This window comes from Artibeus jamaicensis, unplaced genomic scaffold, assembly GCF_021234435.1.
Source record: "Artibeus jamaicensis isolate MK-2021 breed Jamaican fruit bat unplaced genomic scaffold, CSHL_Jam_final contig_384, whole genome shotgun sequence".
NCBI lineage: Eukaryota > Metazoa > Chordata > Mammalia > Chiroptera > Phyllostomidae > Artibeus > Artibeus jamaicensis.
In genome coordinates this window covers 8,366,848-8,394,033 of record NW_026521810.1, presented here as the reverse complement: position 1 = coordinate 8,394,033, position 27,186 = coordinate 8,366,848, and the positions used below count along the sequence as shown (strand labels likewise).

Here is a 27,186-nt window from a genome sequence, read left to right as displayed (position 1 = left end):
CCTTTTAGTATTTCTGCCATTTTTTTTGTTTCACCTCTTCAACATTGGGAAAACATTTCCCTCTGAGGACTTTTTCATCCAGGAAAACAATCAAACAAAAAGTTGCTCCAGGTGAGATAGGGTGAATAGGGGCAACAGGGGTCACGACTTTTCTGGTAAAAAAAAAACCACTGAATACTCAGTGTGGTGTGGGCAGGTGTGCTTCTAAATCACCCATCATGAATTGGGCAAATGTTCTGCAAGAGTCTTAAAAAAAAATTTCTTTCATTGAAGCTGAACACAGCTCTCAAAACAAGACCAGCTGGTACACTGATACAGATGCCTTACTAGAACAACTCATCTAGCAGGGGAAACTGGTACTACAAGGGTCCCACCCTCCAGAAGATAATTGTTTTTTTTTTGGGGGGGGTGGGTTCCCCCCTCATATAAATGTACTATGTTATATACCAGAAACTAATGTTGTTAAGTCAACTGCAATTTAAAATTTTTTTAATTAAAAAAAGAAGATACAGATTGCCAACAGACATATCAAAGTATGTTTAACATCACTAATCACCAGGGAAATGCAAATCAAAACCAAAATGAAGTATTACTTCACATCTGTCACACTGGCTATTATCATAAAAGGTAAGCTTCTACAAGGATGTGAAGAAAAGGGAACCCTCGTGTACTCCTGGTGGGATTGTAAATTGGTGCAGCCACTAAGGAAAACAGTATGCAGTTTCCTCAAAAAATTAAAAACAGAACTACTGTACGACTCAGCAATTCCACATCTAGATACATATCTGAAGAAAACAAAAACACATGTACCTCTGTGTTCATTGCAGCATTATTTGCAATAGCCAAGATATGGAAGCAACCTATGTGTTCATCCATAGATGATTGGATAAAGAAGATGTGATAGATACATTAAAATGAAATATTACTCAGCCAAGAAAAAAGAATGAAATCAGTGTAATAGAGAAATACAAATATGATTTCATTTATATGTGGGATCTAAAAAAACCGAAATCTGATCACTATGTTGTAACCTGAAACTAAAATAATATTGTATGTCAACTTTAATTAAAAATAAAGAAAATAAAATATCCAAGTAATATAAAAATAGATCTTTAAAGGAAAAGAACAAACAGGACCATTTGTATTATAAACACAGTTGTCGAAACTCAAGAGATTTCTGTATGTGTGACTTCATTTCAGGGATACAGTTAAGAAAACGGTATGCTTCCATTAAAAATAAAAATAAGGAAACAAGAGGAAGAACAGAGCACAGTACTAATAAAACAGTTCTATACTCAGTTACCTTAAAAATGTCAAAATAACATTGCTTTGTTTGAACAAACTGGAATTTACCAACACATTTTCCCTTTTAGCCAAAAACATGTGTCATCAGATGAATGGAGTAAGAATCTAGCTCACTGCTCAAGAATTCCCATTCTGTGGTCCTGCTGCTGTTCCTACCTTCTGGTTATTCCTTAAGCCGGCACATTCCAGGCTCCTGTCCTCAGAGAGAATGTCACCTCTAGCACGCAGACATTTCTTTTGAGAAAGCACAGAGACAACTGTGGTTCCCCTCCCATGTTCACATTAATGAAGGCAGTTATGTCCTCATCTTGACCCAGGCTGTTGTAGGTTCAGAGTCATGTACCCTATTGTCTGATGAACCTTTGTTGCCACTACATATTCAAAATCCCACCTGAACTCAGGGTACAACATGGAATCCTAAATCTATACCCATCACTTACTTCTAAAACCCAAAACTTGCCACCCATCCTAAAGGAGGCTTTGGCTTCCTCTCCTTCCCTGTCCTCATCATATTGCCTTACCACAGGGGGCTCTCTAGCCCATCTCTCTCCTCTCTTTCTGTGATCACCAAACTAGTCTGGGCCTCCTCTACTCATACAGACCCATAATTGTATCTAGCCTTACCTTTCTCCAGCTTCTCTTCCTCCATTGCCATAGAAAAGACTTTTTTAAAGTGTGAATCTGATGTTATTTCCTTACTTCAAAGTCTCCAAGCTCCACAATTTTCCCTCACCCCCAAACCTACACAAGCAGCCTCTGAGATAAAGTCAAATTATTTTTTCTGAATTGCATTTAAGGCCAATTTCTCTAGTCAAACGTCTTCCCCAGACATTCAGTGTCACCCTACACTGTCACACCAAGCACACTCGCTGTCCACGTCCTTGCAGTTGGTACGAGTAATCATCAATCCCATCTCTCCCAAAACACCTCCTCAGGGTACTTCCTGTGGTGCCCCTGGAATGACTGCAATTACATGTCATCAGTGCTATTTTTAGCTCCTCACATCATTTACAAGACAACACAAGTTTTCAAAAACACACAGTCCTTTTCTATTTAACTTACACTATCAGATAGAATCATACTAAAAGTACTCAACTCCAGAAGGACTTGGTTTCTATGGCCCTCTAGAGTCAGTGCATTCGTGGCAGAAAGCCTGCTATTGGGTTGGCCAAAAAGTCCGTTAAGTGTTTTCCATATGATGGCTAGTAGTGCGTAGGCATCTTTAACTTCATTCGAAACAATTTCGTTAGATTGTACTGTGACGACTGTCGTATGAGGGTGTTTTTAAAAAATCTTATCAAAATTGGTGAATTTTTGTGTAGCCATTTTAATATTGAAGATGAAAGAAGATACACAACATTTTTGATGTATTATGCTTTATTATTTCAAGGTAAAAATGTAACTAAAAAGCAAAAAAAAAATTGTGCAGTATATGAGGAAGGCTCTGTGAACATGTCAAGAGTGGTTTACAAAGTTTCTTGGTACTACTGACATTTTGGCCAAATAATTGTTTGCTGTGTTGCTGTCTTATGCATTGGAAGTAGTTTAGTAGCACCCCTGACCTCTACCTACTAGAAGCCAATAATAGGAGATACTGACGTACTCAAAATATCCAAATCAATAGTTACTGGTGAACACCAAAAACACGTCTTTTATTTTACAGAAAAAAAAAAAATACAAACTTTTTGGCCAACCCAAAACAAACTAAACTATTCCCTTGAATGCCTTATTATTGAAATTTTTCTATATATCATGTTTTTCATGGATATCTAAACAATGAATATGTGACTTATATTAGCAGTATTATTTTTAGGTCAGATTTTAGAATTTTATGTTAACGATTTATTGACTAGCACATACAAAACCTGTGCTATACTTGTCATAATCTATAAAGGAAAATAAAAGGTTGGTATCTTCAGAGGTTATAGTCTTAGAATTTAGTTTAAAACATTAATAGCTACCATTTATTGAGCACTTACTAAATGCCAGATGCTTTTCCTACTACAAGCTTCTCAAATACCTTACAAAATAGATAATTCCATTTTACAAAAGGGGTCTGAGGCTAAGAGTTACACAATAAATGGCTGAGCTGGCATTTGAACCCAGCTCTCTCTGTGACTAAAATGCTGCAGAGTATTTTCTCTGATATACAATGACCACCAGCCCTACTCAGTCACTGGCCACCTTCTAAGCTCACCCACCACAGTCATTCCCTTCATTCACCATGCCAACCACAAAGGAGCCCTGTATCTGTGAGAACAAAGAAAAACCAAACACCAGATTTACACTCAGTACATTGCTGTTATTAAACTAAACCTAGACAAAGTCAAATTGAGAATTCTTACAATAAAATCTCTGTATGTGTGTATGTGTGTGTGTGTGTCCCTCCCTCAGAAGGAAGGCACCAAAAATTTAATGAAAAAAATCTTTTCAAATGTGCTACATTTAACACAAAAAAGTCAAAGTAAGGTTCCATGAAATAACCTAGATCTTATATATTTAGTTGTGACCCACTGACACAGGCAGCAGAAAAATGAGCCGTCATCCAGACAACTTAAGCAGAATTGGCTAAATGCATATTTTTGCTAAATCAGCAAATCGGTCAGTATGATATAATCGTTATTTCAATTCACTTATTTGTCGCATTTACTTTGACAATATAGACCATACCTTGGAGTATTTTCTGACACAGGTAGACACAAGAAGGCAATTTGGACACTAATCTAAATAGTCAAAATGGATGCTTTCAGTTCATCTATCTTGATTCAATTTCCATCAGCTACTGTATCTGTAAAGCAAGCAAAGGAGGCTCTACAGTAGTATCAGAAGAACCAGAGGTATGGTACTTACCACATCAGAGTTGAGATGAGAAGGCCAACACCCACACAATCTATCAATACGACCCAAAGGAGAAGTTTTATCATCTTAAAAAGTCCCATGTCCAACACAATGCCAAATCCTGCAGTGGACACTGAAAGATTTACAAATTTCACTCAGGAAGTTTGCAAGGTTCTGGGGATATTAAGGCACAGAGTCCCTGCCCTCCAGATGCACATGGTCCAGTGGGGGAGATGGATGTAAACAAAACTCCCAGGACATGTTCTACATGGTTAAGAATATGGAAGGGCCACTTTAATACCTCAAGTTTACCAAGAAGGCCCCTATGTGTGGCTCACCAGGGGGGCTCACCTTTTGAAACACCATTAGTACTGAAAAGACACCCATATATTTAAGATAAGTTAAAGGTGAGAAATATCTATATACTTTATCACCTTAAAGGCTTATAGGATCCTTTTGCTACACTATGGGAGACCTTACAAGTAGTCTCTCCAGTTCATATAAATACTGTACTTTAAGAATTCTTCCTCTGGATTTCTCTAATTGTGAAAAGCAATTTCCAATCTCGATATTCCTTTTCATAGTAAGTTTGCATTTGGGTATCAATGTATTTATCACAGTGGTTAAAAGACATGGAATAACTCTGTCCCTCTTTTTATGGTTCTGAGGTAACAATTTACTCTGGCATCTGCTTGGGCCCTGTAGAACCAGGGTGAATACAGATTCCTTTCCTGTGAGATTTCAGGGGGGCTTCAGAAAAGAGCTTTAAATATACCCCATTTCTGACCCACAACAGTTTATAACAAAAGAGTCTCCACATGACAAATCCAAACAAGCATTCAATTTGTTTTCAACTGTACTGAAGATCAACTAACACTTACCACACAGCCAGACACTTAATAGGACCAAGAAAGCTGGATCATCTCTGGCCCACTGATCCTTTGTCTGCTTTCGATAATGAAAGTTTCTATAAACCTTCTGTGGGGATGTGAACAGGTAGAACATCTGCCATGCAGCAAACTCAAAATCCATTTGCCGAAAACGAAAAAGCCTTCTCAAGTATTTGTAGCGCTTTGCTCCTGCTGTGTGTCTTGCTGCATCCCTGGAATTCAATGCTCCATTTCCCAGAAATGGGGAATTCACTGAAGTACTTGGTAACATCTTCCTGTGGGGGGAGGGGGGAAACTTTACTAGTAATCTGAAGAAAGTGTTGGCTATTAGCACTCCTCTTCTGAGACGCATGGGAGAGAAGTCACCTGACATTTCTCCAACCCTTGAGAAAAGTCAGAGGTCAAAACAAATGGAGTTGTTTCTGAGGCTTGGTTGGGGTTTGAGAACTGCCTATTGCAGTTCATCGAGGGTGGCACCACACCCTTCTGTACATGGTAATACTCATACAGGGGCCATACGTTTCCCATACCTCACCTCCCTCAGTCCTCAAAATAGTCCTCCCAGGTAGCAGCTACAGAGTCAGAGAGAAAGAGAGTGAGGGTGTGGGGAGCGGGTGGGGAGGGAGAGACGGAGAGAGAGGGAAAGGGTGGGAGAGAGGGAGATAAAGATTCTTAATCAAATTCTGGCTCAAAACCCCATGCTCTTAAAACACCAAGCCTTTATTAAGACAGGGTGTCAAACTCATTTTCACCCGGAGGCCACATAAGCCTCACAGCTGCCTTCAAAGGGCCAATATAATTTTAGAACTGTGTAAATGTAACTACTCCTTAACTAACAAGGAGTTGAAATTACATTTGGCCCTTTGAAGGCAACCTCAAGGCTGATGTGGCCTCCGATGAAAATGACTTTGACACCCCTGCTTTAAGAGAAACGTTTGTCTAGGCCAATTAGAAATGAAATGATGTTACCAACCAGGCAAAGTAAATGACCTAAATCACACAGGTGGTCCATCAAAGCATTGTCAGCAGGCAACCTGTTCACTGGGTGGCATTCCAAAAATAAAGCAAAACTAAATCCAGTATTTTTCCCCGTTAATAGTTCAGCTGAAGAATGTCACCGTGAGAGACCTGTTGAATCACTCTGAAGCCGGGTGAGGGCAGTCAGTCACGGTCCGGCCCCCGCGCCCTGGAAACCCAGTCTCTACCTCCACTCCCCCAAACAGACCCCGCCCAGGGTAGGGCTGCCAGATACAACAAATAAAACCGTCCATTTACTTTGGCATCTGACAAGGGAATGCTTGTTAGTATAAGTACGTCTTAAAAACTGAGTGGGGCATTCCCGTAACAAAAACTATTCTTTATTTATCTGAAATTCAACCGCAGAACAGCGTCGGACATTTGACCCCGCCGCCCCATAGAAGGCAGAGGAGCAGGCCCCGCGATAGCCATTCCAGGGCCAGAGAGACCAGGCTGCCAGTGGCCGGAGGAAACGGCACCGGGCGAGCCCAAGTTGTGCCCGCACAGTGTCCTTAAGACTCACCTGGAGCGGCCTTGCGGCCTCCACCGGCCCCAAACTAGCCCTGTACCTCGGCCTAGCAGCTTACCCGAGCAGCCACTGGGCTAATGTCCCTTCCTGCAACGTAGACAGCCACCTGATGCGACACGTGACCCGCGCCTACTTCCCCAGCGCCCGGCATCCCTAGTTATTGCTTGCGCTAGCTCGCCGGAAGTTGTTGCTGCTGCTTTCCGGTTCCTTCCGTAGTGGGTGTCGCGGGTGTACAGCCCAATCGCGGCCGTTGCCGACCCAAGTAGTCCAAGCGGCAGCCGGTGGGAGGTGCAGCCATGCCTCGATATTACGAGGACAAACCGGACGGCGGCGCTTGCGCTGGCGTGAAGGAGGACCTGGGTGAATGTCTGTTGCAGTCCGACTGTGTGCTTCAGGTAGCTCAGTCGGCCGCAGCCGACGCTGAAAAGGGGAGGCAGGCCCGGGGGTGGGGGAAGGTAGCCCTGGCCGTTTGCGGTGGCGGTGAGGACCTGTGGCTCAGAGTTGTTGGTGTTGAGTGCAGATTACAACCCCGATTTAATAGACTTGGATATAGCCACAGTTGGAGGAGTCTCAGTTCCCTCCTTTTTTAAATTGGAGATAAAGATAGCACCCCGTTGGATTTTTGTGACAAACCATTTCAGTTAAAGAAATGTTTATTGAATGCTGCCAATGAGTGCCTTTTCCGATTGTTGGGGTAATCAGTTGTGTGCAATTGGATATACAGTTTTAGAAAGTTGCTATTTCAAAGGAAACTATCCCAAAAAGGACATAAACATAAAGCTATATCAGTGTTTCTTCTGATTCATGATTTACATTTGGTTCACTGATTTTAGCAGTCAGCCAGACTGGCCTCCCAGTGTCTATAAAACTTTTCAGTTAAGAATTTAAAAGGTTATGTAGTTCAGCTTTTATTCTATGTGCAAGTGAGGAAACAGGTGCCCTGCCTTCAGACTCCCCTGGCCAGGGCTATTTCCAGACTGCCGATTCTTTGGTACAACTATTCAGCCAGTTCCCAATAAATACCTATTAAGTGGCAGGCGTGCTACCAAGCACTGGAGACACACAGGAATAGTTAGTCACTAACCTACACAAGCTTGTTCTGATGAGAAGAATGAACATGTGAGCGGCTAAATTCCTATGATGAGGGCTGGTTACGCATTTAGTAAATATTTAACATGTAAATTTAGGAGCAAAATGCCATGGGAGCCCAGTGGAGAGCACCTCGTTTTACTAGAGAATTTGGGAATTTTCTCAGAGGAGGTGTCATTTGATCTGAGTCTTAAAGGTTGAGTAGTAGTTAATAATTAAAGGAGTGGGGGCTGTGGTGATTATGGGAAGAATCTGGAAGAACAACCTGTGCAGACTCAGGAAGGTATGGGAAGGCGGGAAGAAGCTAGTGCCTGTTGAGCCTGAAGGATGGGGAGTATGACCGAAGGCTTGAGAGGAGGGTTGCTGGTCGTGAACGCCCTTGTGTGTCAAGAGGGAGTTTGGATTTTATCCTAACATTTAGCATCAAGAAGGCCACGGAGATGAGCGATTAAGGGAGTAAAGTACATAGAGTAGGACTGAAGAAAGAAACTTGGGTAATTTGTTGTAATGATTGAAATCATTGAAATATTTAGCAAACATTTTGGTGCCAACCTCTAAGTCAGGGAACATACAGATGAGTGGGACACATTCTCTCATGTGTAGAAACTGCATCTCTGGAATGTTAGAAAGTGGTAGTCAAAGAAAATGACCAGGATGCATGGCAGAGTTTGCTTTCCCCTGTTGATATGTGGCCTTACTGATGCTGAACTTGGTCACCTAGGAGAGCCTAATGTTTATAAACATCCCCTTAAAGGGAAGTGCATTTACAGTTTGTGGTAAATTCATCCTGAAAGGTGATTTCCACTGGAGTGTAAAAGGGCAGTACAGAGGCAAAACATTGGGTTTTGCAGATTCAGGACAATATCCTGTATTCTCTGGTGGGTTTGGGGAGTGGTTGCAGTGGTGGGCTGGGGTGTCAAAATTTGCTTGAGGGGAAATCTCTGAATATGCAGAGTAGGTAAAATTTGGGTTAATTTTTCCTGGTGCATGAACATACCAGATGTTTCTATTTAAGTAGTGCTCCATCTTACCTCCATTAACTTCTATCTAAAGTATTTATCACTAACACTAAAAATGTTCTAACTTTAAGGTACCTGATTTTGGCTATTTGAGCTTTTAAATTAACACTAAACAGGGTCATTTTGTCATCAAAATTGCTTGAGATAAAATTGCAAAATTATGTCTTCCCTTATATTGTCAAGGACTGCATAAGGCTGATGTTTATTAGCAGCAAAAGTTTTACTTTAATAAATATTTCCTTAGCAGTCAAATAATATTTTTATTTTCCTCATGAATTGCAGATCAGAATTTGATATCATTAAACCTCAAGTAATTCAGGAATTTCAAGGTGTTTTTCCAGGTGTTTTATGTATTTATATTTCTGGGAAATTAAACCCTTTTAACAGTGCCCTGCTCTGCCCTGTGGCAGGCACTTCCCCTGCTTTGTGATGTGCTCACACTGCCAGTTAGCCTTTGCATGTGTACACCTTCTTTCCTAACTCATATGAAAAGCCCTGTGTAGGCAGGGATATCTAGTACATATTCATTTTTTATCTTCTGATCTAGGACTGTTCTGATTTATTTATTTTTTAGTAAATTAGTTCTTATGAGGGTTTAGTTACTAGACAAATTAGTAGAGTAGGGCATTCAAAAAGAAATTTTGCCCTGGCCAGGTGGCTCAGCTAGTTGAAGCATCATCCCGTACACCAAGGAGTTAGTTGCTGGTTCGGTTCTGGTCAGGGCACATGCCTAGGTTGCCACTTCCCTGGTCAGGGTGCATATGGGAGGCAACTGATCAATTAACATTTCTCTCAAATCAATAAAAAACATGTTCTCAGGTGAGGATTTTTTTTAAGTATTCAAAAAGAAATGTTATGGCAATTAAATTCTAATTTTGCCTTTTTGAGTTGTGTAGTATACCTTCTGTAGATGCATCTGTGTGTACAATATATTTAAGTGTCTTTGTGTTAAATTTACAAGATTTTTTAAAAAATATTTTAAGATAATGCAGAGGTAGTAGTAGGGTTTTTATTCCATGATACCTTAAAAGGAAAATACCACCGAATTTTAGCTCTTACCTAGTTTTGCAGTTGTTATTTTGTCAAGTCAGATTTTTAAGTTATACCTTTTTTTTTTAAAGGCTTATTTATTAAGAGTCAGAAGCAAACATTTCTCCTGTGAACAGTCTTGTAACAGCATCCTGCTGTGATGGCCAAAAGGGAATGATGGTTTAATCCTGTTTCCTTGGTAACTTCCTTTTGAGTTTTCACTGCTTAAAGATGAGTTAATTTTACATCAGGTTCAGGCAGATTTCCTCTCACAAGAATATGTCAATTCTGCTCATATCTTCTTTTCCTCTTGCAGTTCTTACTCAGTTGAGCTTCTCAGAATAGAGAACTTGACTGTGGGGGCCAGGAGGTGGGGAAATGCAGAGATGTGTTGGAGGTAAAATACTTGCATTATAAAGATACAAGTGGAGACGTAAAGGTGCTTGATACTACCTTCCAGAACAAGCCCTCCCATTCCCCACGAGCCTGATCTCTCATATGCCTGTGTTCTCTCTCTGTCGGACACACTATCTTCTGTCTCTAGTTCACAAGTGTAAACATTTCAAGAACACGGGAGAAGCCATTACTACTTCACCTTTACTCTTCCCTTTCCCACCACAAGAAGCTGGAAATACCAGTTTTTAGATTTATATATATACATTTTAAAGAAAAATACCCCATGGAAACCAGTGTTTTCAAGAACTCAAGAGCCTCCTTAAAGTGCCCAAAATTAGTATACACATTTTTCATTCTGTCCTTTTTTTCCTTAAGCACCAATAGTCAAAATGAATTATGAACTATTTCTTACATAATTTGCCATTTTCTTCTTTTGCATTTTTTAAAAAGAACTATTTTCAGAAGCTGTTTGTTAGAAAATTTCCAGGTATTTATATTGTTTTGTGTGTCATAGGAAGGAAAATCCCCTCGGCAATGTCTGAAGGAAGGAAACTGCAAAGCTCTGAAATACTCATTTTTTGAATGTAAAAGATCAATGGTAAGAAAAGACTTTTTAAAGCTTACCCTAAAAATTAGCTGTGTAGAATTAAATATGTGAGTGCCATAACGATAAATAGGTTGCAGTGACACTGCGGAACTCCAGTGAGTCAATGTAAAGTAGCAGCATTCATGAAAACCCATAGTTGACTGTTCTGTTATTCTGCCACTACACTAAGCACAGCTGTTGACATCATGAATATTTCAAGTATGATAATGACGTCTTCGCAAGTATAATATAAAGTAGCGAGTGATTCACTGTTAGTCCTCCACGAAAGGACTGATATCACTCCTAATTCAACTTCAATTACATGTGCTTGGCAAAAACCTGAAATATCATTTAAATTGTATTGGTAATTTTACTTAATACTTCAAACAATGAATGTATAACTAAGAACGAAGGTTTCATGGGAAGTTTGAATTATATTTTCTCACAGCACTAAATATCTAGTCATCCTGCTTATGGTTCCCATGTTTAAAGATTATTTTTTGAAAATATGTAGTGATCAGACGAAGAAATGGCTGTCTCACATTTGCTGTTTTGGGCTCATTAATAGGTTTATCTCTAAAATAATTCCTTCCTGTAGAATTTCTAGGGAGTGATACTGACAACAATGCAAATTTACCTTATATACAGGACCTTCCACCCTTCTCCTTAAGAGCCCGTTCTGTGAACTTAATCACCTCATCCTTTGAATAGACAGTTTAAGGATTTTTAATCCCCCAATGGTTACTTGTTACTTACCATTTTTCAAGGCTCTTCTTTATTCAGTTGCTATTTGAATAGTAATCCAAACAAATTAGAAAGTTTGCTAGAATATACATTGAGTGTAGTTCAGAGAAAAAGATAAATGTAATTGGGATTCTACTTCAGAAGAAAATCTTTATTGTGACCTTAAATGCAAATTTTGTTTTTAACTCCATCTTTAGTATTTTGGGTTCTTTGTGTGGTTTTTTGATAGTTCTGAGAATTGCCTTTAAAAAAATTCTATTTCAGCCGGGAAAATTATGGTTGAGAGAAGGGGACCGAGAGGCAACATAATTGATATTTCTCTCACTCTTTCTCCTTCCCTTCCCTCTCTGAATGTTAAAATTCTATTTCCAGTTTCTACTATCTAGGTGTATTTTGTTCTTTTTCTAACATCGTAAGGTGAACACTTAGCTCACTTATTTTTTTGCCCTTTTTTGCATATATGCATTTATATTAAATGTCCAGAATAGATAAATATGTACAAATTGAAAGGAGATTCATGGTTGCTAGTACTGGTGACATGGGGAAGAGGGATATGGAGGAAGGAGTGGGGGTGATTGTGATGATGGTGACTATGCAAAAAAACTTGAATTGTACTTAAGATGAGTTCATTGTATTGTTGGTGGTAAAACGGCACCAGGTGTTAGGCCCATGGAGTCACACCAGACCTTAGTTCAGCATCTTGGTACTTGAGTTCTGGCTAAGAAAGAACTCAGAGCCAAGACTCAAGCTATAAGAGAAACTTGATTTAAAAAGTCACTTAAAAGTCACAAAGGTAGAAGAAGTGAGCTGTAGAGGAAGGCTCAGAAAATGAGTTACAGAGGCGGAAGGGCCCTTGGAGTTTACAAGAGAGAGCCAAGGCAAACACAGTCGGGGGAAGGAGGTGGGAAGGGTCCCACAGAGAGCAGAGACAGTTGCCTTTTTGTGCTGGAAACTGGTTTACTTGTCTCCTGTACTGATGCCCCTTACCAAAGTTGTATTTAATTAATTATGTTGTACAAAATCTGATTTAATTGTACATTTATTTTCAGTTGGATGCCAGATCAAGATTCAGAGGAAGAAAAGGATATTGATAAGTATTATGTTGAAACCAAGATGGAAACAACAAAGGATTTCCTCTGGTTGTTAAAACACAGAAACCGAGATAGGAAACATACTTTTATTTTATACCTGTTCGGTCAGACCATGGAACCCTGGAGAGAAAGGATGAGTTCTGGTTTTGAATGTGTATAAAGCAGATGATTCTCCTGCTCTAAGTTATTTTTAGAAGGAAAATTTAATTGACTAGTTACGAGTGCGGAGTATAATAAATGTGTTTTAAGAATTATTCTAAAGCACAAAGATGTTATTTACAAACTTGACTCCTTAACTGAATGACACACTTCGTACATCCTCTGTGAATATCATGAAGGCCACTGAGGGCAATGTTAAAATCAGTAACATGGAGCATGGGGAGAAAACGTCTATCGGGGAGGTTTAGTATAAAGCTTTTCTTTTATTCAGTCTGTCCTATTTAGTTCTATAATAAATTGTGCTTGATTTCTTGGAGAAGAAATGCTTCATTTGCACTGATTCACTTAGGTACGAGCCTCAGAACCTTAATATCATACGTTAGGCATAGCTGGATGCGAAGCACCAGATTCTGTTGCCAGAGCCCTTTGCCTCCACCTCTCTACCTTACAGTTTTTGCTTCCTGGCCTCACTTTCAGGCTGCCCCTCTCTTGTAATGGGAAAGAGAACAGTGTCAGCCAAAAGTCATGTCCCTAAGATCCATAATCCAAAAAGAAGAGAGAGTATCTCCTTTACCTGGGGTTACATGTCAGATTCTACAAAAGAACTACTGTCTTCCCTGGATCACCTGTCCTTGAATTATACCTGTCCCAGTGGAAAAAGGAATAGAGCCAGGCTCTCAGCCAGGCCTGGGTCTCATAATTCCCATGAGAATCACAGTGGGTGAGTGGTGGTCCTCTTCTCAAAAAGAAAGGAGGATTCAGCACAAACAGGAAAAATATATGCATTCACTATGGAAAGCAAGAGTAAAAAACATAAAATGCTTGAAAAAGTTTAGAATCACAGTAGTTTTATTCTGATCACTTACAGTACAGAGCTGAATATGAATCCAAGTTGTCAACTTTATTTTCAGTTTTGAAGAATGAAAAACCATGGCTTCTTTATAATATCCACAGGTTATTAGAGTTAAAGCAGTCAAGGTATTCCGTAGTTCGTTTCTTTTAAATGCTCACCTAAAGTTGTGAGGGTTCCACACAGCACTAGTCCTTGTTGCCCAACCCTGGAGGTCTATTGCATGTACTACTTTTCACTGAGAAAGGGAAAATGATGGTTTGTTTCAATAATACTTTTTATAAGTACGTAAGTGCTACAAGTTTTATTAAGAATAACTGATAAATCTTGCTAAAATTGTTATAGAACTCTTTTACTTTTAGTAACAACTTTATTGAGAGCTTCATTTGGAGAAATTTACATGCTATAAAATTTACCGTCGAAGTATATACAATTTATTTGTTTTGTATTTTGATTTTTTAGTCAGAGTTGTGCAACATTACCATTAATTCCAGAACATTTTCACCTCCCCAAAGAGAAACCCCATACCCTTGAGCAGTTACTCCCATTCTCTTTCCCCTAGCACCCAGCAACCATCAATATACCTTCTCTGTAGATTTGCCTTTGTAGGATTATATGTGGCCTCTTGTGACTGGCTCCTTTCACCTTCAGTGTTTTCAAGGCTCATCCATATGTAGCATCTGTCTGTACTTAATTCATTTTTTACTGCAGAATAATATTCCATAGCATAGCTAGACTGCATTTTATTTATCCATTCCTCAGTCATTTGCACCTTGGGGCTATTATGACTAATGTTATAATAGGGTATACAGCTGGTCCTGGAATGTCTATTTATTAAACATTGTTTTGTTATAACATTGATGTGATGCTGTAGAAGCTTAACTCTTGTTTATATCAATTAGCCTATGGTAAAAATTGGTTTCATTATAGGCTGTTTTGCTTAAAGTCCAGAACCTATCAGTAACATTCAGTGAGAATTTACTGTATACCTAAGAGTGGTATTACTGGGTTATTTAATTCAACATTTTGATGAGCTGCCACACTTTTCCACCATGGCTACACCAGCAATGAATTAAGATTTCAGTTTGTCCACATCATTGCCAGCGGTTGTTATTTTTCATCTATTCGATATATTCTAGGTTTGAAGTGCTATCTGGTATCTAGTTGGGATTTTGATTGGCATTTCCCTAAGGGTTAATGATGTTGAGCATGTTTTCAGGTGCTTACTGGCCACTTTTATATCTTTGGAGAAGTGTCTGCTCAAGTCCTTTATCAATTTTTCAACTGAGTTATCTTTTTATTATTGAGTTGTAAGAATTCTGCATATGTTGTGTATACAAGTTCCTTAAACACAAATCACTGGTAAATGTTTCCTCCCAATTTGTGATTTGTCTTCACTTTCTTTATGCTGTCTTTTGAAGCAAATTTTAATGTTGATGAATTCAGCTTATCTGTTTTTATTTTGTTTATCTAAGAAAACCACTGCTTAACCCAAGTTGATGGACATTTATTCCTATGTTTTCATGTAAGAGTTTTATAGTTTTAGTTTATGTGTAGCTCTATAATCCATTTAAAAAATAATTTCTGATAACTTGCATTAGTAACTGTATATTAGTGGTAGAATACACATAATGTAAAATTCATCATCTTTACCATTTTTAAGTATATAATTTAACAGTGCTAAGTATATTCACCTTGATATGCAGCCGATCTCTGGAACATTTTTCATCTTACGAAACTGAAACTTCATACCCATTAAATATCCCCTCATCACCCTGTCCCTCCAACCCCTGGCAGCCTCTGTCTACTGATGGTGAGCATCATTTCATGTTGTTGTTGGGCGTTTGTAAGCCTTCTTTGAAGAAATGTCTACTCAGGTTCTTTGCCCATTTTTAAGTAGGGTTGTGTGCTACTTTATCTGTTTTTACTTTTGTTGCTTATGCTTTGGGTGTCATATCCAGAAAATCATTGCACAGTCTAATAAAGTTCTTCCATTTTATTCTAGGAGTTGGACGTTTTAGTTCTTAGGTTAAGGTCTTTCATCTAGTTTGAGTTGACTTTGTATATTGTGTAAGGTGAGGTCTAATTTCATCCTTTTGTATACTGATAATCCAGTTTTCCCAGCATCTTTGGTAAAAAGACCATCCTTTCCTCTTTGAATGGTGTCGGCACCCTTGTTGAGGATCATTTGTCTATACGTATGCCAGGACTTATTTCTGGGTAATCTGTTCTGTTTCACTGATCTATATATCTGTCTTTATGCCATGCCACACAGTTTTGGTCACTGTAGCTTTGTAATAAGTTTTGAAATCAAGAAATGTGAGACCTCCAGCTTTGTTAGTTTTTGAGATCGTTTTTGCTATTCAGAATACATTGAGATTCCATATGAATTTTAGGATGGATTGAATCTGTTTATCACTTTGAGGAATATTGGCATCTTAATAGTATGAAGTCTTCCAGTCCATTTACATGAGAAGTCTTTCCACCTGTTGATATTTTCTTTAATTTCTTTCAGCAACATCTTGTAATATTTCAGTGTACAAGACTCTTGATTCCTAAATAGGTTAGCTTTATTCCTAAGTATCTCATTCTTTTTTTATGCAACTGAAAATGGAATTGTTTTCTTCATTTTTTTAAGTTATTTGGATGATGGGTTAACTTTTTATAATTATATTGTGAAATACAGTAGACATACAGAAAAACACATAGGATGTTTGTATAATGTTAACTGATAACTATAAATCTGCACGTTACTACCATCTAGGTCAACAGAATATTAAATAACCCCTTGTAATGCCTGACTTTTCTCAGAGGCCCTTCTGCTCACCTCTGAGAGAAAACCACTCTTCTGGTATTTGCCACACTCTTAAGTTTTCCTTCTCCCTTGAGTGTGTTGCATTTGGCTCCTTGAGATGTGTTAGAGTACTATATCCTCCCTTATCTATGGGGAATAATATTTCAAGACCCCCAATGGATGCCTGAAACTGCATAGTACTGAACCCTGTATATACTATGTTTTTTTCCTATACATACATACCTTTGATAACGTTTCATTTATAAAGCAGGCAAAGTAAGAGATTCATAGTAACAAAAATGGGATAATTATAACAATAAACTGTAATAAAAGTTATGTGGTCTCTCAAAATCTAACTGTACTCTGTACTCACCCTACTTGCGGTGATATGTTGATTGTAGGTAACTGAACCATGGAAAATGAAACCTTGCATGGGGCTGGGGGTACTACTAGAACAGATTATAGCACCAGACCAGAGAAAAGGAACATGGTCTAGTACAGGAATAGGGAAGATTTTAACTGAACTCCAGGGTGGAAGGTGCGGTCATTTATCAGGAAGACTTGGCCTGCATGGAGGAGGGGATGCAGGAGTTTGGTGTTGACATGCTGTGTTAAAGACACTCAAGTAGAATGACTAGGATGCCGTTGGATGTGTAGATGGATCTGGATCTAGAGAGTCTTGGTGGACCTAGAAATTTGGGAGTCGTTGGCAAATAAGTGGTAATTTATCCCATAGGAATAGTTAACACTTCAGGAAGAGCGTCGAAGTGAGAAGAAAGTTATGGATGAGACCTGAACACAATGTTAGTGATGAGTGAAGGACAGCAAGAAAATCAGAGTGAGGGGGAGTGGTAAGAGGTAGGACTACCAGTAGAGTGAAGCCACAGAAGCCAAAGGAGGGCAAGTACAAGGAGGAGGAAGTGATGAAGTGCTCTGTGTTTCTATATCCATCTCTAGTGAAGATATCTTCCTCCTTACAGTGCAAACAAAGCAAGCTTCCTATCCTCCCTAACCTGTCTCAGCTTTTTAAGTTTTTTCCTTTCTGTATGTTAAATGGTACAACAGAGAGAGAGCATCTTAAGGTCTGCACGGTCTGCATTTGAATGCAGACCTGCCTGGACCTGCCAGAAAGGTCCACCAGGAGCCTGGTGCAGGAAGGAATCGAAGATAGTGCTGAGGCACAAAAGGGGCTTGAGGGGGGATTTGAAGTGTGACTATTCTGATCTTACACTTTTGGGATTCTATGCCACAGCTCAGGTAGTGACAGCTGTAATGAGAGTAAGACAGAGTTATTACCCATTGCCAAATCTCAGCACAGAATGGATAGGGGTGGCACAGCACTGTGCCCATTTCATGGACAAAGACAGGTGCTCCAACTGTCATCTTCAGTGGTGAAGCCAGGACTTGTTTTCCAAACAAGCTTCAAAAAAAAGACAGGTATACTTGGCTACATACCCCTACCATAAACAAAACCAAAACACAACTCACAAATAGCTTTTAAAGTAGAGCAATATGATAGATTAATATATTGTATATTTTAAAAACAAAAAAGACCCCCACTCTAATGAAGTCACAAGAATAGAAATACAAGTATAAAAGATGTTCAGTTTTCACAGTAATCAGAGATAGGGAAATTGGAACAAGGTGCCACTTGAAACATCAGTAAGAATAAAGGGAGATGGTAAGCTTATCTCTCTGGGGATACAGGCAAACCTCGTTTTATTGGGCTTTGTGGATACTGAGTTTTTACAAATGGAAGGCAAGAACCTCTACCAGCAAAAAGGTAACTCACTGAAGTCCCCGATGATGGTTAACGGTTTTGGCAGTAATTTTTAATTGAGGTATGTATGTACAGTGTTTGTTTTAGACATAATGCTATTTATTGCACATGCAATAGACTACAGTATAGTATAAACTATACTGTACTGGGTAGTTAATAGTTTATAGTATAAACTATACTGTATTTCTGTGTACTGGGAAACTAAGGTTCAAGTGACTGACTTTATTGTGACAATCACTTTATTGTGGTGGTCTGGAACCAAACCCACAATATCTCTGAGGTATATGCCTGTATGAAAAATTTAAAAATTTAAAAACATTTACACTACTGCCAGTAATTTATCCAAGGGAAGTCACGGGCACATGTGCCTAGAAAAAGGTGCAACATGTAGTCCTGGTTATAACAAACCATTAATGAAACATTTTATCAAGTCACACTGCAGATGACCAGGCAACTCACAGCAAAGATGTGACCCATATTAATGGACATGGGACAGTGACAACCATATCTAACATAAACTTAATGCCGAGGCACCTCAAAATGGCCTTGTGAAGAAGGTACCATCATGTCTGTACTTTGCACATGAGGAAGCAGAGCCCCAAAGAAAACAAAATAATTTGCTTAGAATCACCAGCCAAGGAGTGACAACAGGATTGGGACCTGCGTCTGTCTGAAGTAGACATCCATACTCAATCCCACATCGCAATGCCCCTTCATTTCTTATTGAGTGAAAAAAGGTCATAAAACAAGTCTCTTATGGTCCCATGTTTACAAACAGCCAGGTGTTCAATGCAATGCCCATTAATAATCATCCAGTCAGATGCCAGCCAGAGAACTAGTCCTTCTAATGCAACAGAATGAATCAGGCAAGACCAAGTTTAATGTTCTTGTCAGTTATTTATTTATCATTCTAAAGACAGCACATTTACAGCATACATGGCTTTGAATGAGCTAAGAATATATAAAATGGTAACTACATGTTTATATATATATTAATACTGTCTAAAACAAATAAATAAAAGTACTTTAGTGCACTAAGCTTGGTAAATACAGCCGTGTAGAGACACACAGTATTATACAATATTTGTATATTTTAAAGGGAACGGAAGGCATCTGCGCCACAGGTGCTTTGACAGAACCCACAGCACATCCTGAGTTTTCGTTCAGTCTCCACATTTCTCATTCAGTGGGGACCTTACAAGGAACACTGGATGGAACCTCTTATTTCATGACATCCTGCAAGACTGCCTTCCTTGTACAACTGAAAACTCAAAAGCTTCTACGTGTCCCGAGGGGCTGCTGGCCACCGTGACAATGTGCCTTGCTCAGCAAGCACGGTAAGTGTGTGAGGCCCTTTGAGACTTGTCATGGGAGCCCAGCAGCAGTGCTCAGACAGAATATAGGAACCTGAATATTTTCTACGGGATTAGCCAAGTCAGGGTTTCGTGGTTGTCCATAACATGAAGACAAAATTGGAAAAATAATTCACAATGAGGTGCCACACGTGAAACTGTGACAACTGACTCAACATTTGCTATATTCCCTTCTGATAAACACAGGTATTTAATGCTCTTCAGACCCCCCCCCAAAAAAAAATTCTGAAAGTATGGGTGACATTTAATTTAAAAAGACAAGGGAATATTTTTAAAGGTAGTGATACTAAAATAAGAAGATGGAAATGTGAAAGATACTCAAAAAATTACAAATTAAACAAAGTGGACAGGTAAAAGGCTAACCAGCCATACTGGGAACTGAACAGGGATCGGCAGGAGAGAACCTGGCACCAGCTGCTGCCACCCCTGCAGTGGGTTTGGTGGACGTGGGTTTCTCTGGCACCAGCCTCCAGTGAATCCAGCTTCAAGAGAGACGGTGAGCTTCAACTGTCCCTCACTGAGGCGTCTTCCGCACCAGTGCACACTCGACCAGTGGAAACTTCCCTTCCACAGGCAATCAGAACACAGCAGGCTGTCTGTGCACTGACTTCCAAGTAGGAGGGATCTGGAAGGTCATCCAGTTCCACCTTTACCGGTGGCTCACCCAGTATGTCCCTGCCACAGGTGGTCCTTCCTGGCTGTGCCTCAGCTCCCCAGGCTATTACATTTCCAAGTGGCATTTCTAAAGGAGCCCAAAGAGTAATACCCAGAATTGTAGGCACAGGAATTTCCTAAGGGTGCACCAATCATTAGGATTAGTATCCTGAATGTGCCAAATATATTCCTTTTACAGCCTTCTGAATAACAATCATTATAATAAACAGTTGATAAAACATATACACTAAGAAAAAAACTCTGCTATGTACAGATAAGATTCATCATCTTATAATAGATGACCAGACATCATTTTCTATGAAATTCCTAAGTTTTATGGCCCATTAATCCCTTTCAACAATCTCACTTTAGGAGCTAATTTCAACTTTCTCAATAGTCACCTTACATAACAGAATGAGAAAAGGATAGTAACAATTATTGCAAACCTAAAAGACACTTTAATCAGTCAAATATTGTATTGTCTTTCAGAAGACAATAAATAGGTAAACCTACTAAGGACATCTGACCTGAAAAGATTCAGGCTTCCACCATCTACACACACAAATCTCCACTGCTGTGAGAGGCATCGCCATACCCAGGTGAGGTCCTGGGGTGCTGTAACTCAGCATCCATGCGAGAGGGGGACATGCACCCTGGGTCACTAGACATGGAGATAAGAGAACAGGAGACAGCTGGCTTCCCATTCTCAAGCAGATGCCCTGTTCTGTAACATAAGGGATAGAAGAGGTCCCCAATGTGTGAGTAGCTTTGGAAGTGTTATCTTCTAGTAAAGTCTTATCCCAGGCCTTTTCTCAACCTCTACTTCAACTCTTGGCTCCACCTGTGCTGCCACAGACATGATTCATTAGAGCCACCTGCTCTCACTACACGAGCCAGAGCTGGATTCTTTCCCCAAATCTTGAATTAGCATGGAACATTTTCTGGTCTGTCCGGGATCCAACTGTTTACTGTTTTACACTCAGATTTTTAAAAAGTAGATTGTACTTCGATGCTCAATTCTGAGTTACTTGGTAGAAAAATAGTGAGCAGATGCCTAAGTGGACATTTAAAAAGTCTTTTAGCATTTCAGACCTACCTAGCTTGATTCCTGGAGGCGACTGCCAGTGACGCCTCTGTGGTCCTGGCTGCAGGCTGTTTAACGGAGCAGTCATTACTACCCACGCTACTGAGCCAAACATTACCTCCTACCGGTTCCAACGGAATAAAAAACATGCTCCATAGACTCTTTAGTGAAATATTTTAAAACACAAAAGTAAAAATCAATCCTTCAGGTCTTCGTGAAGAATTCATATATGACACTAGAGGGTACCCACATTTGTTATATAACAGCTAATTAGAGGACACCGTGTATTCAAGTTTCAACCTTGCCGTAAGTCCCTTCAGGAGGCCTGTAATGCTTGGGGAAAGCCTTCAGCTGCAGGGAATTAAACGCATATTTGCGACTTCCAACATTCTTCATTGTATTTTCTCTTCGACAACCCTCACTGGGGAAAAAACAAGCACAAGAAATGACAGCAGTAAAAAAGGAAAAAAAAGAAAAGACTTAAACTAAGATGGAATGAACTGATTATTTTTATAGCATTAAAAAAAAGGTTAATTTAAATGGGTGCCAGACTATTTTCAACAATACGCACATAAGATGGTGGGTTTCTGAGCAAGGCAATTAACAAGCACAGCGATGAACAGGTGTATGGGATTGCGTGTTTTGCATTTGCGAAAGCAGCACTGTATCTAAATGAAAGCAAACTTTTTTAAAAAGCTGATGGTTTCATGTATTTCATTTCTAGATATTTCAGGATTCTATCCTAACTAGTGGTACAAAGATTCTGTTACATAGCAAATTAAATGGGAAACAAGGCAGTGCAACTCGTACCAAAGCCTTTAAAGAACTGCATCTTTCTATGTTAGCCACAGCTATTAATCACCTCAGATTCAAAATGCTGGTTTTCCTTGTAGAATTCAACATGTAGCAAAGCCATGTGGCTGAGAAGGCTGTGCTAATGGGCTGTCTCTTAAGTGGGTGAAAAACAATCCTGTGGTCCCAGGTGATGTTACATGGTGGGTCTGCATGGCTATCAGGGCTGAGGTGTCCTGAAGGAGTGACCCCACTGAGGTCCCCTCGTGGCAACCAGCCACTCTCTCCAGGTGAACTGCCCTCACTGTGGTCACCTTTCAGAAGAGTGCTGCCAAGCCAGTGAGAGCCAGCAGGTTCCCCTCCCTAGAGAACCCACGACCAGCACCGTCCCCGCTGTATTTGATGGGGGGCTGTCTTAGCATCCCACTGTGCAAAGCAAGCGCAGAGCAGGAGGATGAGGGGCAGGCAGGCCTCACGTTCCCAAATGAGAGCGTCAGGGGAGTTCTCTGGAAAGCGTTCTGGTGTAGACATCAAATTAACAGGCAAAAGCAACTCAATACAAATGACTTCCTATATTCTAATTGTATTTTTGTATTTTCTGAGACTACCAATGAGATCAACTAGTTATCTAATTTAGTACAAAAACCCTTTATGAGATGTAAAATTTAGAGTTACCAAGAAACAGTGATTTAAAAAATATTTACAGTTGTATGAACACCCTTATGTCACGCATTTTTTAAAAATATCGGTGGCAAGTGCTCAATGAGCTTTTTAAAGTGAAAATGACATTCTCATTTTCAAGAACATGTAAAATATTTTGGGAAAAACAGTAACTTTATTCAAGAGATAAACATGGGTGTTTCAGAAAAGTATTCACCTGCTTGTTATTAAGTAACTTAGTAACTCAAACATGCTTCCTTGTCATCAGAGCCTTAAGCCCTCAGCAAAATAGTGTGTCATCGGAGCTGAACACCTAGGCCGTAGGGGAGGGGGCCTCCAGAGTAAACAATTATCATGTTTGTCTAACATCAGATAATCTGATAAAAATACAATTCCAATGAAAGCAGAAGCTCTAGGTTCTATGTACAGTCTCATTTAATCTTTGGAAACTCACATTATCAGACTATTTCTGATAGGGCTTCTCCATGTATATAGAAATGTACATTTTCAAAAACCACCTACCATGAATAAATGCCTAACTCCTTTGAGGAGTGAAGAATAATTTAGGAACTTTGACACTACCTTTTATTTACATGTTAAAGAAGGTAATTACTGATTTAACTGGCTGAATACGTTATACAATAATTTCTTTTTTGAAACGTCCATTTTTTTAATGAAAAATTAGAATGGAGACCCAAACAACAACTCACTTTAGGGATACTTCTGGCATCCCTGTCTGGCGGGTTCTTCTGCTTTAGGACCCGTCTGGATGCACAGGTGTCTTAGTGACCCTGAATGTCTAGAGTGACCAGTTCTCAGCATTAGCATCAGCTTAGAAGCCACCTGAAAATCATCGCCAAATCTCTGGGACTCCCCTTTCTTGAGCCATCTTCCCCTCTTTGTTTCATCTTGCCTATTTCTCTCACTAAAGCACAAAAGATTCCAGATATACATGTAGCTTGATTTAGAGTAAAAGGCCTTAGTGAGATTAAAATTCAGCACAATGGGTGGGCGTACTGAGTCTCTTTTCTCAAATATTCTACCAACAAAGAAAAGAAAACAAAACAAAAACCAACAGCCCACAGCACTAGGCTGATGGTGTCCTCCATGGTGCTGGCCTTATGATTGCAGAGTTAGAATGTGCTGGCTTTTGACACAGCCCCTGAAGAGAAAAACAAAGAACCATATCTTCTCTCTCATCCATCTCATATCCTCTCAACCTAGTGCCAATCCTACGTGCAGCAGGAAGGCCTGGCTTCGCCACGACAGCCAAGGAGCGGCTGTGGTGCCCATGCCCGTGACCCCAAGCAGGGGCTTCCCCAGCTGGCCTGGCCTTCCTTTGCTGTGTGAGCCTCTGATGAGTCCCAGGTGTACACATGGCCCAGGGAAGAGGGGGCAGGCTGTCTGGAGTCACCTGGGCATGGCTGCTGCCCGGCCTGGAGGTGAGCACCAACACACGTCACTCCTGCGGGGCACCAGGGCGCTGCGAGTGGGAACTGAGCATGTCTGTGGACTCTACTTTCCCTCCTTCAATAAAGTAAACAAGAGTCTTAGTTGATGTGTGCACCACGATCTAGAGGAGAACAAGTGGTCAACGCACTTCTCCTGGAATCACAACTGACAGGACCTCTCCTAGTAACCAGTGTCACGTTCTACAATCTACTGCCACTAGTCCCTGGTATTCGCAGAGCGACTCCGTACTGAAGGATGTCAGGAGCTGTGCCACAGAACAGCCACCTCATTTATTCTAGAAAAGACAGTGCAACCAACACTGCGCCTGTGAGAAGACTGGACTCTCCCCAGTGCGGCTCCTGCAGTGCTCTGCTGGGTCCAGGAAGGAGGGATGCCCAGGTGTGTAAGGAGGACTAGCTTCCATGTTAGCATTTGAAGCCTGAGTCTGGCACTCATCACTCACTGCCAACTGCTTCTGTGATTCCTTAAACCCAGACTCAGATATGACGCCATGCCAGAGAAATCCCAGAGAAAGTTCTGGAAGTCTTGGGGAGGGAATGTAAAGGCAAGTTTCTGTGGTGGACTGAGTTTGTGTGCATGCATGGATGCAAAGTTTTTGAAAACACTAGCTTTTCTAAATTCACCCCAATTTTTCTTGACTGGTAAAAAATATTTCATGAAATACAGTATATGAGGAACCAGCTGGAGGTCAAAAAGAGTTCACAATACAATTCAAACTGAAAGAGAAGCCACCAAGTATTATACAAGATCTCTGCAATTTTCCCCCTAATTCATTCTGTTACCTTTATAGGTGTATGACTACCCTTCTGGCAAATGTGAATGTTAAGGTTATAAATCATCCCACTTTGTGGACAGTGCCTTGTTAAAATGAAGAGTGATAAGAGCAGAAACCAAAGTGACTCTGTGCCTTTCACAGCTCCATCTAGCACAAGTGCCCAGAAGGCAAGCCTCATTTCTTGGTCACTTTTCTTTGACTTTTTTTTTTCATTATTAACTACATTTGATTTGTAGAGATAAAAGATGTCTGGACTTTAATCCAAATTTAAAGATGCGATCTTTAAAATGAAAAATGCTATTTCAAGGAAAATAAATGTATATAACTTTAACAGCCTTCTGTTAATATATGTATTAATTCCTGTGATCAGTTTAATGATCCTTAAAGATTTACAAGAGTAAATCTGAGGTCACATGCAGTATGTTCTCTGATGTGCCTGTTGGTACAATGCGCTATTGTGTCCATAGATTTGTGTCACCTTGAGATGGAAATAATAAATGTGAGCAAGGAAACGTTATGATTCTGCAAACTGTTTGCTACTGTAGTTTAAGGAACTGCGCTTTGAAATGAAAGCAGAAAGTCAGTGTCCTAATAAATAGGCTTATACAGATGAGCCAGTTATAAAGCATCTATCATTTTCTTATCATTTCTCTTCAAAAGGAAAGGTTAGCAGTACATTTAAAGAATAGTATCAAATATACAAATTCTTTCAGACAGAATGCCTTTCTCTTGGAAACAGGGCACATGTGATATACAGGTAATAAATAGCTTTACATCAGAAAATAAGAGATTTGGTACAAGTAATTCCAGACCAGCTAACAGTGCAGTCACAGGGCACTGTAAGAACGTGTTACAAGCACTGAAAACTACAGAGTTTAAACGAGCAAGTCCTCTTGGTGAAATAATTTGGCAGGTATTTATAGTTCAGAACAACAAAACGCCAAACTATAAGGCATGAAATATTTCTTGGCAACCACACTTTGACACATTCCTTCTGTCCAGTTACATATATCCTGGCACTTTTGTTTTCTTGTGACTTATGAATTTTTCATAATGATGCTCATTTGCAACGCAATTTGGTCACCAGGTATGCTATGCTCAGAAAGAGCCACACAATCAGTAAATTGGGGCTCAGAGCTAATAAAGGGATGGAACAGAGGAGGCTGGGATCTAGTCTTAAGTCTCGGATGGGCACCAGGCCGCTCAGGTTCTTCTGGGTGACTACCTCCCGTGTTCCAATGCTGTGAAAAGGAAAAAATTTGGGAGAAAGGAAAAGAAAAAGGGAAAGGAAATAAAGAAAAAAAGAGAGACACATGCAATGGATTTTATCAAAATCATGGGAAAAAAGAGGAGAACCAAAAGATAAAGTTAAAAAAAAAAGGAATGAAGCCACAACAGAAAGAAAAGATGAGATGAGGAAGAGGGTGTGAAAGGAATACCAGAACAAAACCAGCACAGTTACAAGAAAAAAGAAGAGAAAGAGAAGTGAAAATAAGAAAAAAATACTGTACTCTACTGAAAACACACATACAGGCCGACAAGATGGTTGTCCATGTTCACGCTCTCAGCTGCCTGGCGCGCGTCATGCCGCCCCGCCATGCGCTCACATGCTGCGAAGACATGGATCCCAAAGAGCAAGCTGAACATGAAGAACCATTGGGCAGTTTGACCTTCTGACAGGTGCCTGAGCAGGGGGTGGGGCAACCGAGCTTGCCAAAGCTGCCTCATGATGAACTGTTTAAACAAATACTATTCACCTCAAGTGTCAACCCAAGGCAGAGCCCTCACCAGGCTCACCTTGGCTTTCAGACTCAACAGTGGCAGGACATGAGCTACTGGTGGCTCTAGCTTTTCAAGTTATTATCCCCAGGAATGGCATCCAACCCAGCTCCACTGGGAGCTTTGAGTTTTCCCTCCCTTTGGTGCTCCGGATAAAATGTCTTGAGGTGAGATGGCAGCCGGAACATAGGATTCTGGAACCACATGCTCCACGCATAGTCATCAAGGCGCCAACAGTGACACAGAGGCACCAGGACCCACTGGGAGAGGGACAGGCCAGAGGTCTTCCCAGGGCTTCGCAGAGGAAGCGGAAGCCTTGGACTTGCCCTGCTAGGACTCTGAGGGGGACACTCTCTGTGCTGCGTGCACTGGCTGACTGTCACGTCCCCGGGCGGTCCCTAGGTAGACCCACTCTGTGGTGTTTCAGCCACTGGGCTGGAGAAGAGGGGCTACCGGTGGTGAACTGGAATCAGCTCAGGT

At 40.2% G+C, this 27,186-nt stretch overlaps 3 protein-coding genes across 11 annotated transcripts in view; 1 reads left to right on the top strand and 2 right to left on the bottom strand.

The window, feature by feature from the left end:
• UNC50 (unc-50 inner nuclear membrane RNA binding protein) overlaps positions 1-6,740 on the bottom strand; it is a 38,198-nt gene extending 31,458 nt beyond the window's left edge. Inside the window, exons 1-3 of one of the 2 annotated variants that reach the window (XM_037137190.2) lie at positions 6,638-6,740; positions 5,025-5,308; positions 4,156-4,276 (exon numbers count right to left, since the gene is read on the bottom strand). In XM_037137190.2, the coding sequence (XP_036993085.1) occupies positions 4,156-4,276; positions 5,025-5,304 (401 nt within the window). In that variant the 5' untranslated portion in view covers positions 5,305-5,308; positions 6,638-6,740. Of the gene's footprint in view, positions 1-4,155; positions 4,277-5,024; positions 5,309-6,573 lie in introns of both variants that reach the window. The other variant, XM_037137189.2, reaches the window with a different exon arrangement.
• Positions 6,741-6,766: 26 nt separating this feature from the next.
• Positions 6,767-12,787, top strand: LOC119043276 (cytochrome c oxidase assembly factor 5). Its single transcript, XM_037137191.2, has 3 exons — positions 6,767-6,974; positions 10,627-10,710; positions 12,492-12,787. The coding sequence occupies exons 1-3, from the start codon at positions 6,876-6,878 to the stop codon at positions 12,531-12,533; spliced, it is 225 nt and encodes a 74-aa protein (XP_036993086.1). The 5' UTR covers positions 6,767-6,875; the 3' UTR covers positions 12,534-12,787.
• Positions 12,788-18,989: 6,202 nt separating this feature from the next.
• Positions 18,990-27,186, bottom strand: part of INPP4A (inositol polyphosphate-4-phosphatase type I A) — a 120,695-nt gene continuing 112,498 nt past the window's right edge. For 5 of the 8 annotated variants that reach the window (XM_037137197.2, XM_037137201.2, XM_037137203.2 and 2 more), the window contains one exon: positions 18,990-21,648. In XM_037137197.2, coding sequence (XP_036993092.1) covers positions 21,516-21,648 — 133 coding nt within the window. In that variant the 3' untranslated portion in view covers positions 18,990-21,515. The remainder of the gene's footprint in view (positions 21,649-27,186) is intronic. The other 3 variants (XM_037137200.2, XM_037137205.2, XM_037137207.2) reach the window with 1 other exon arrangement.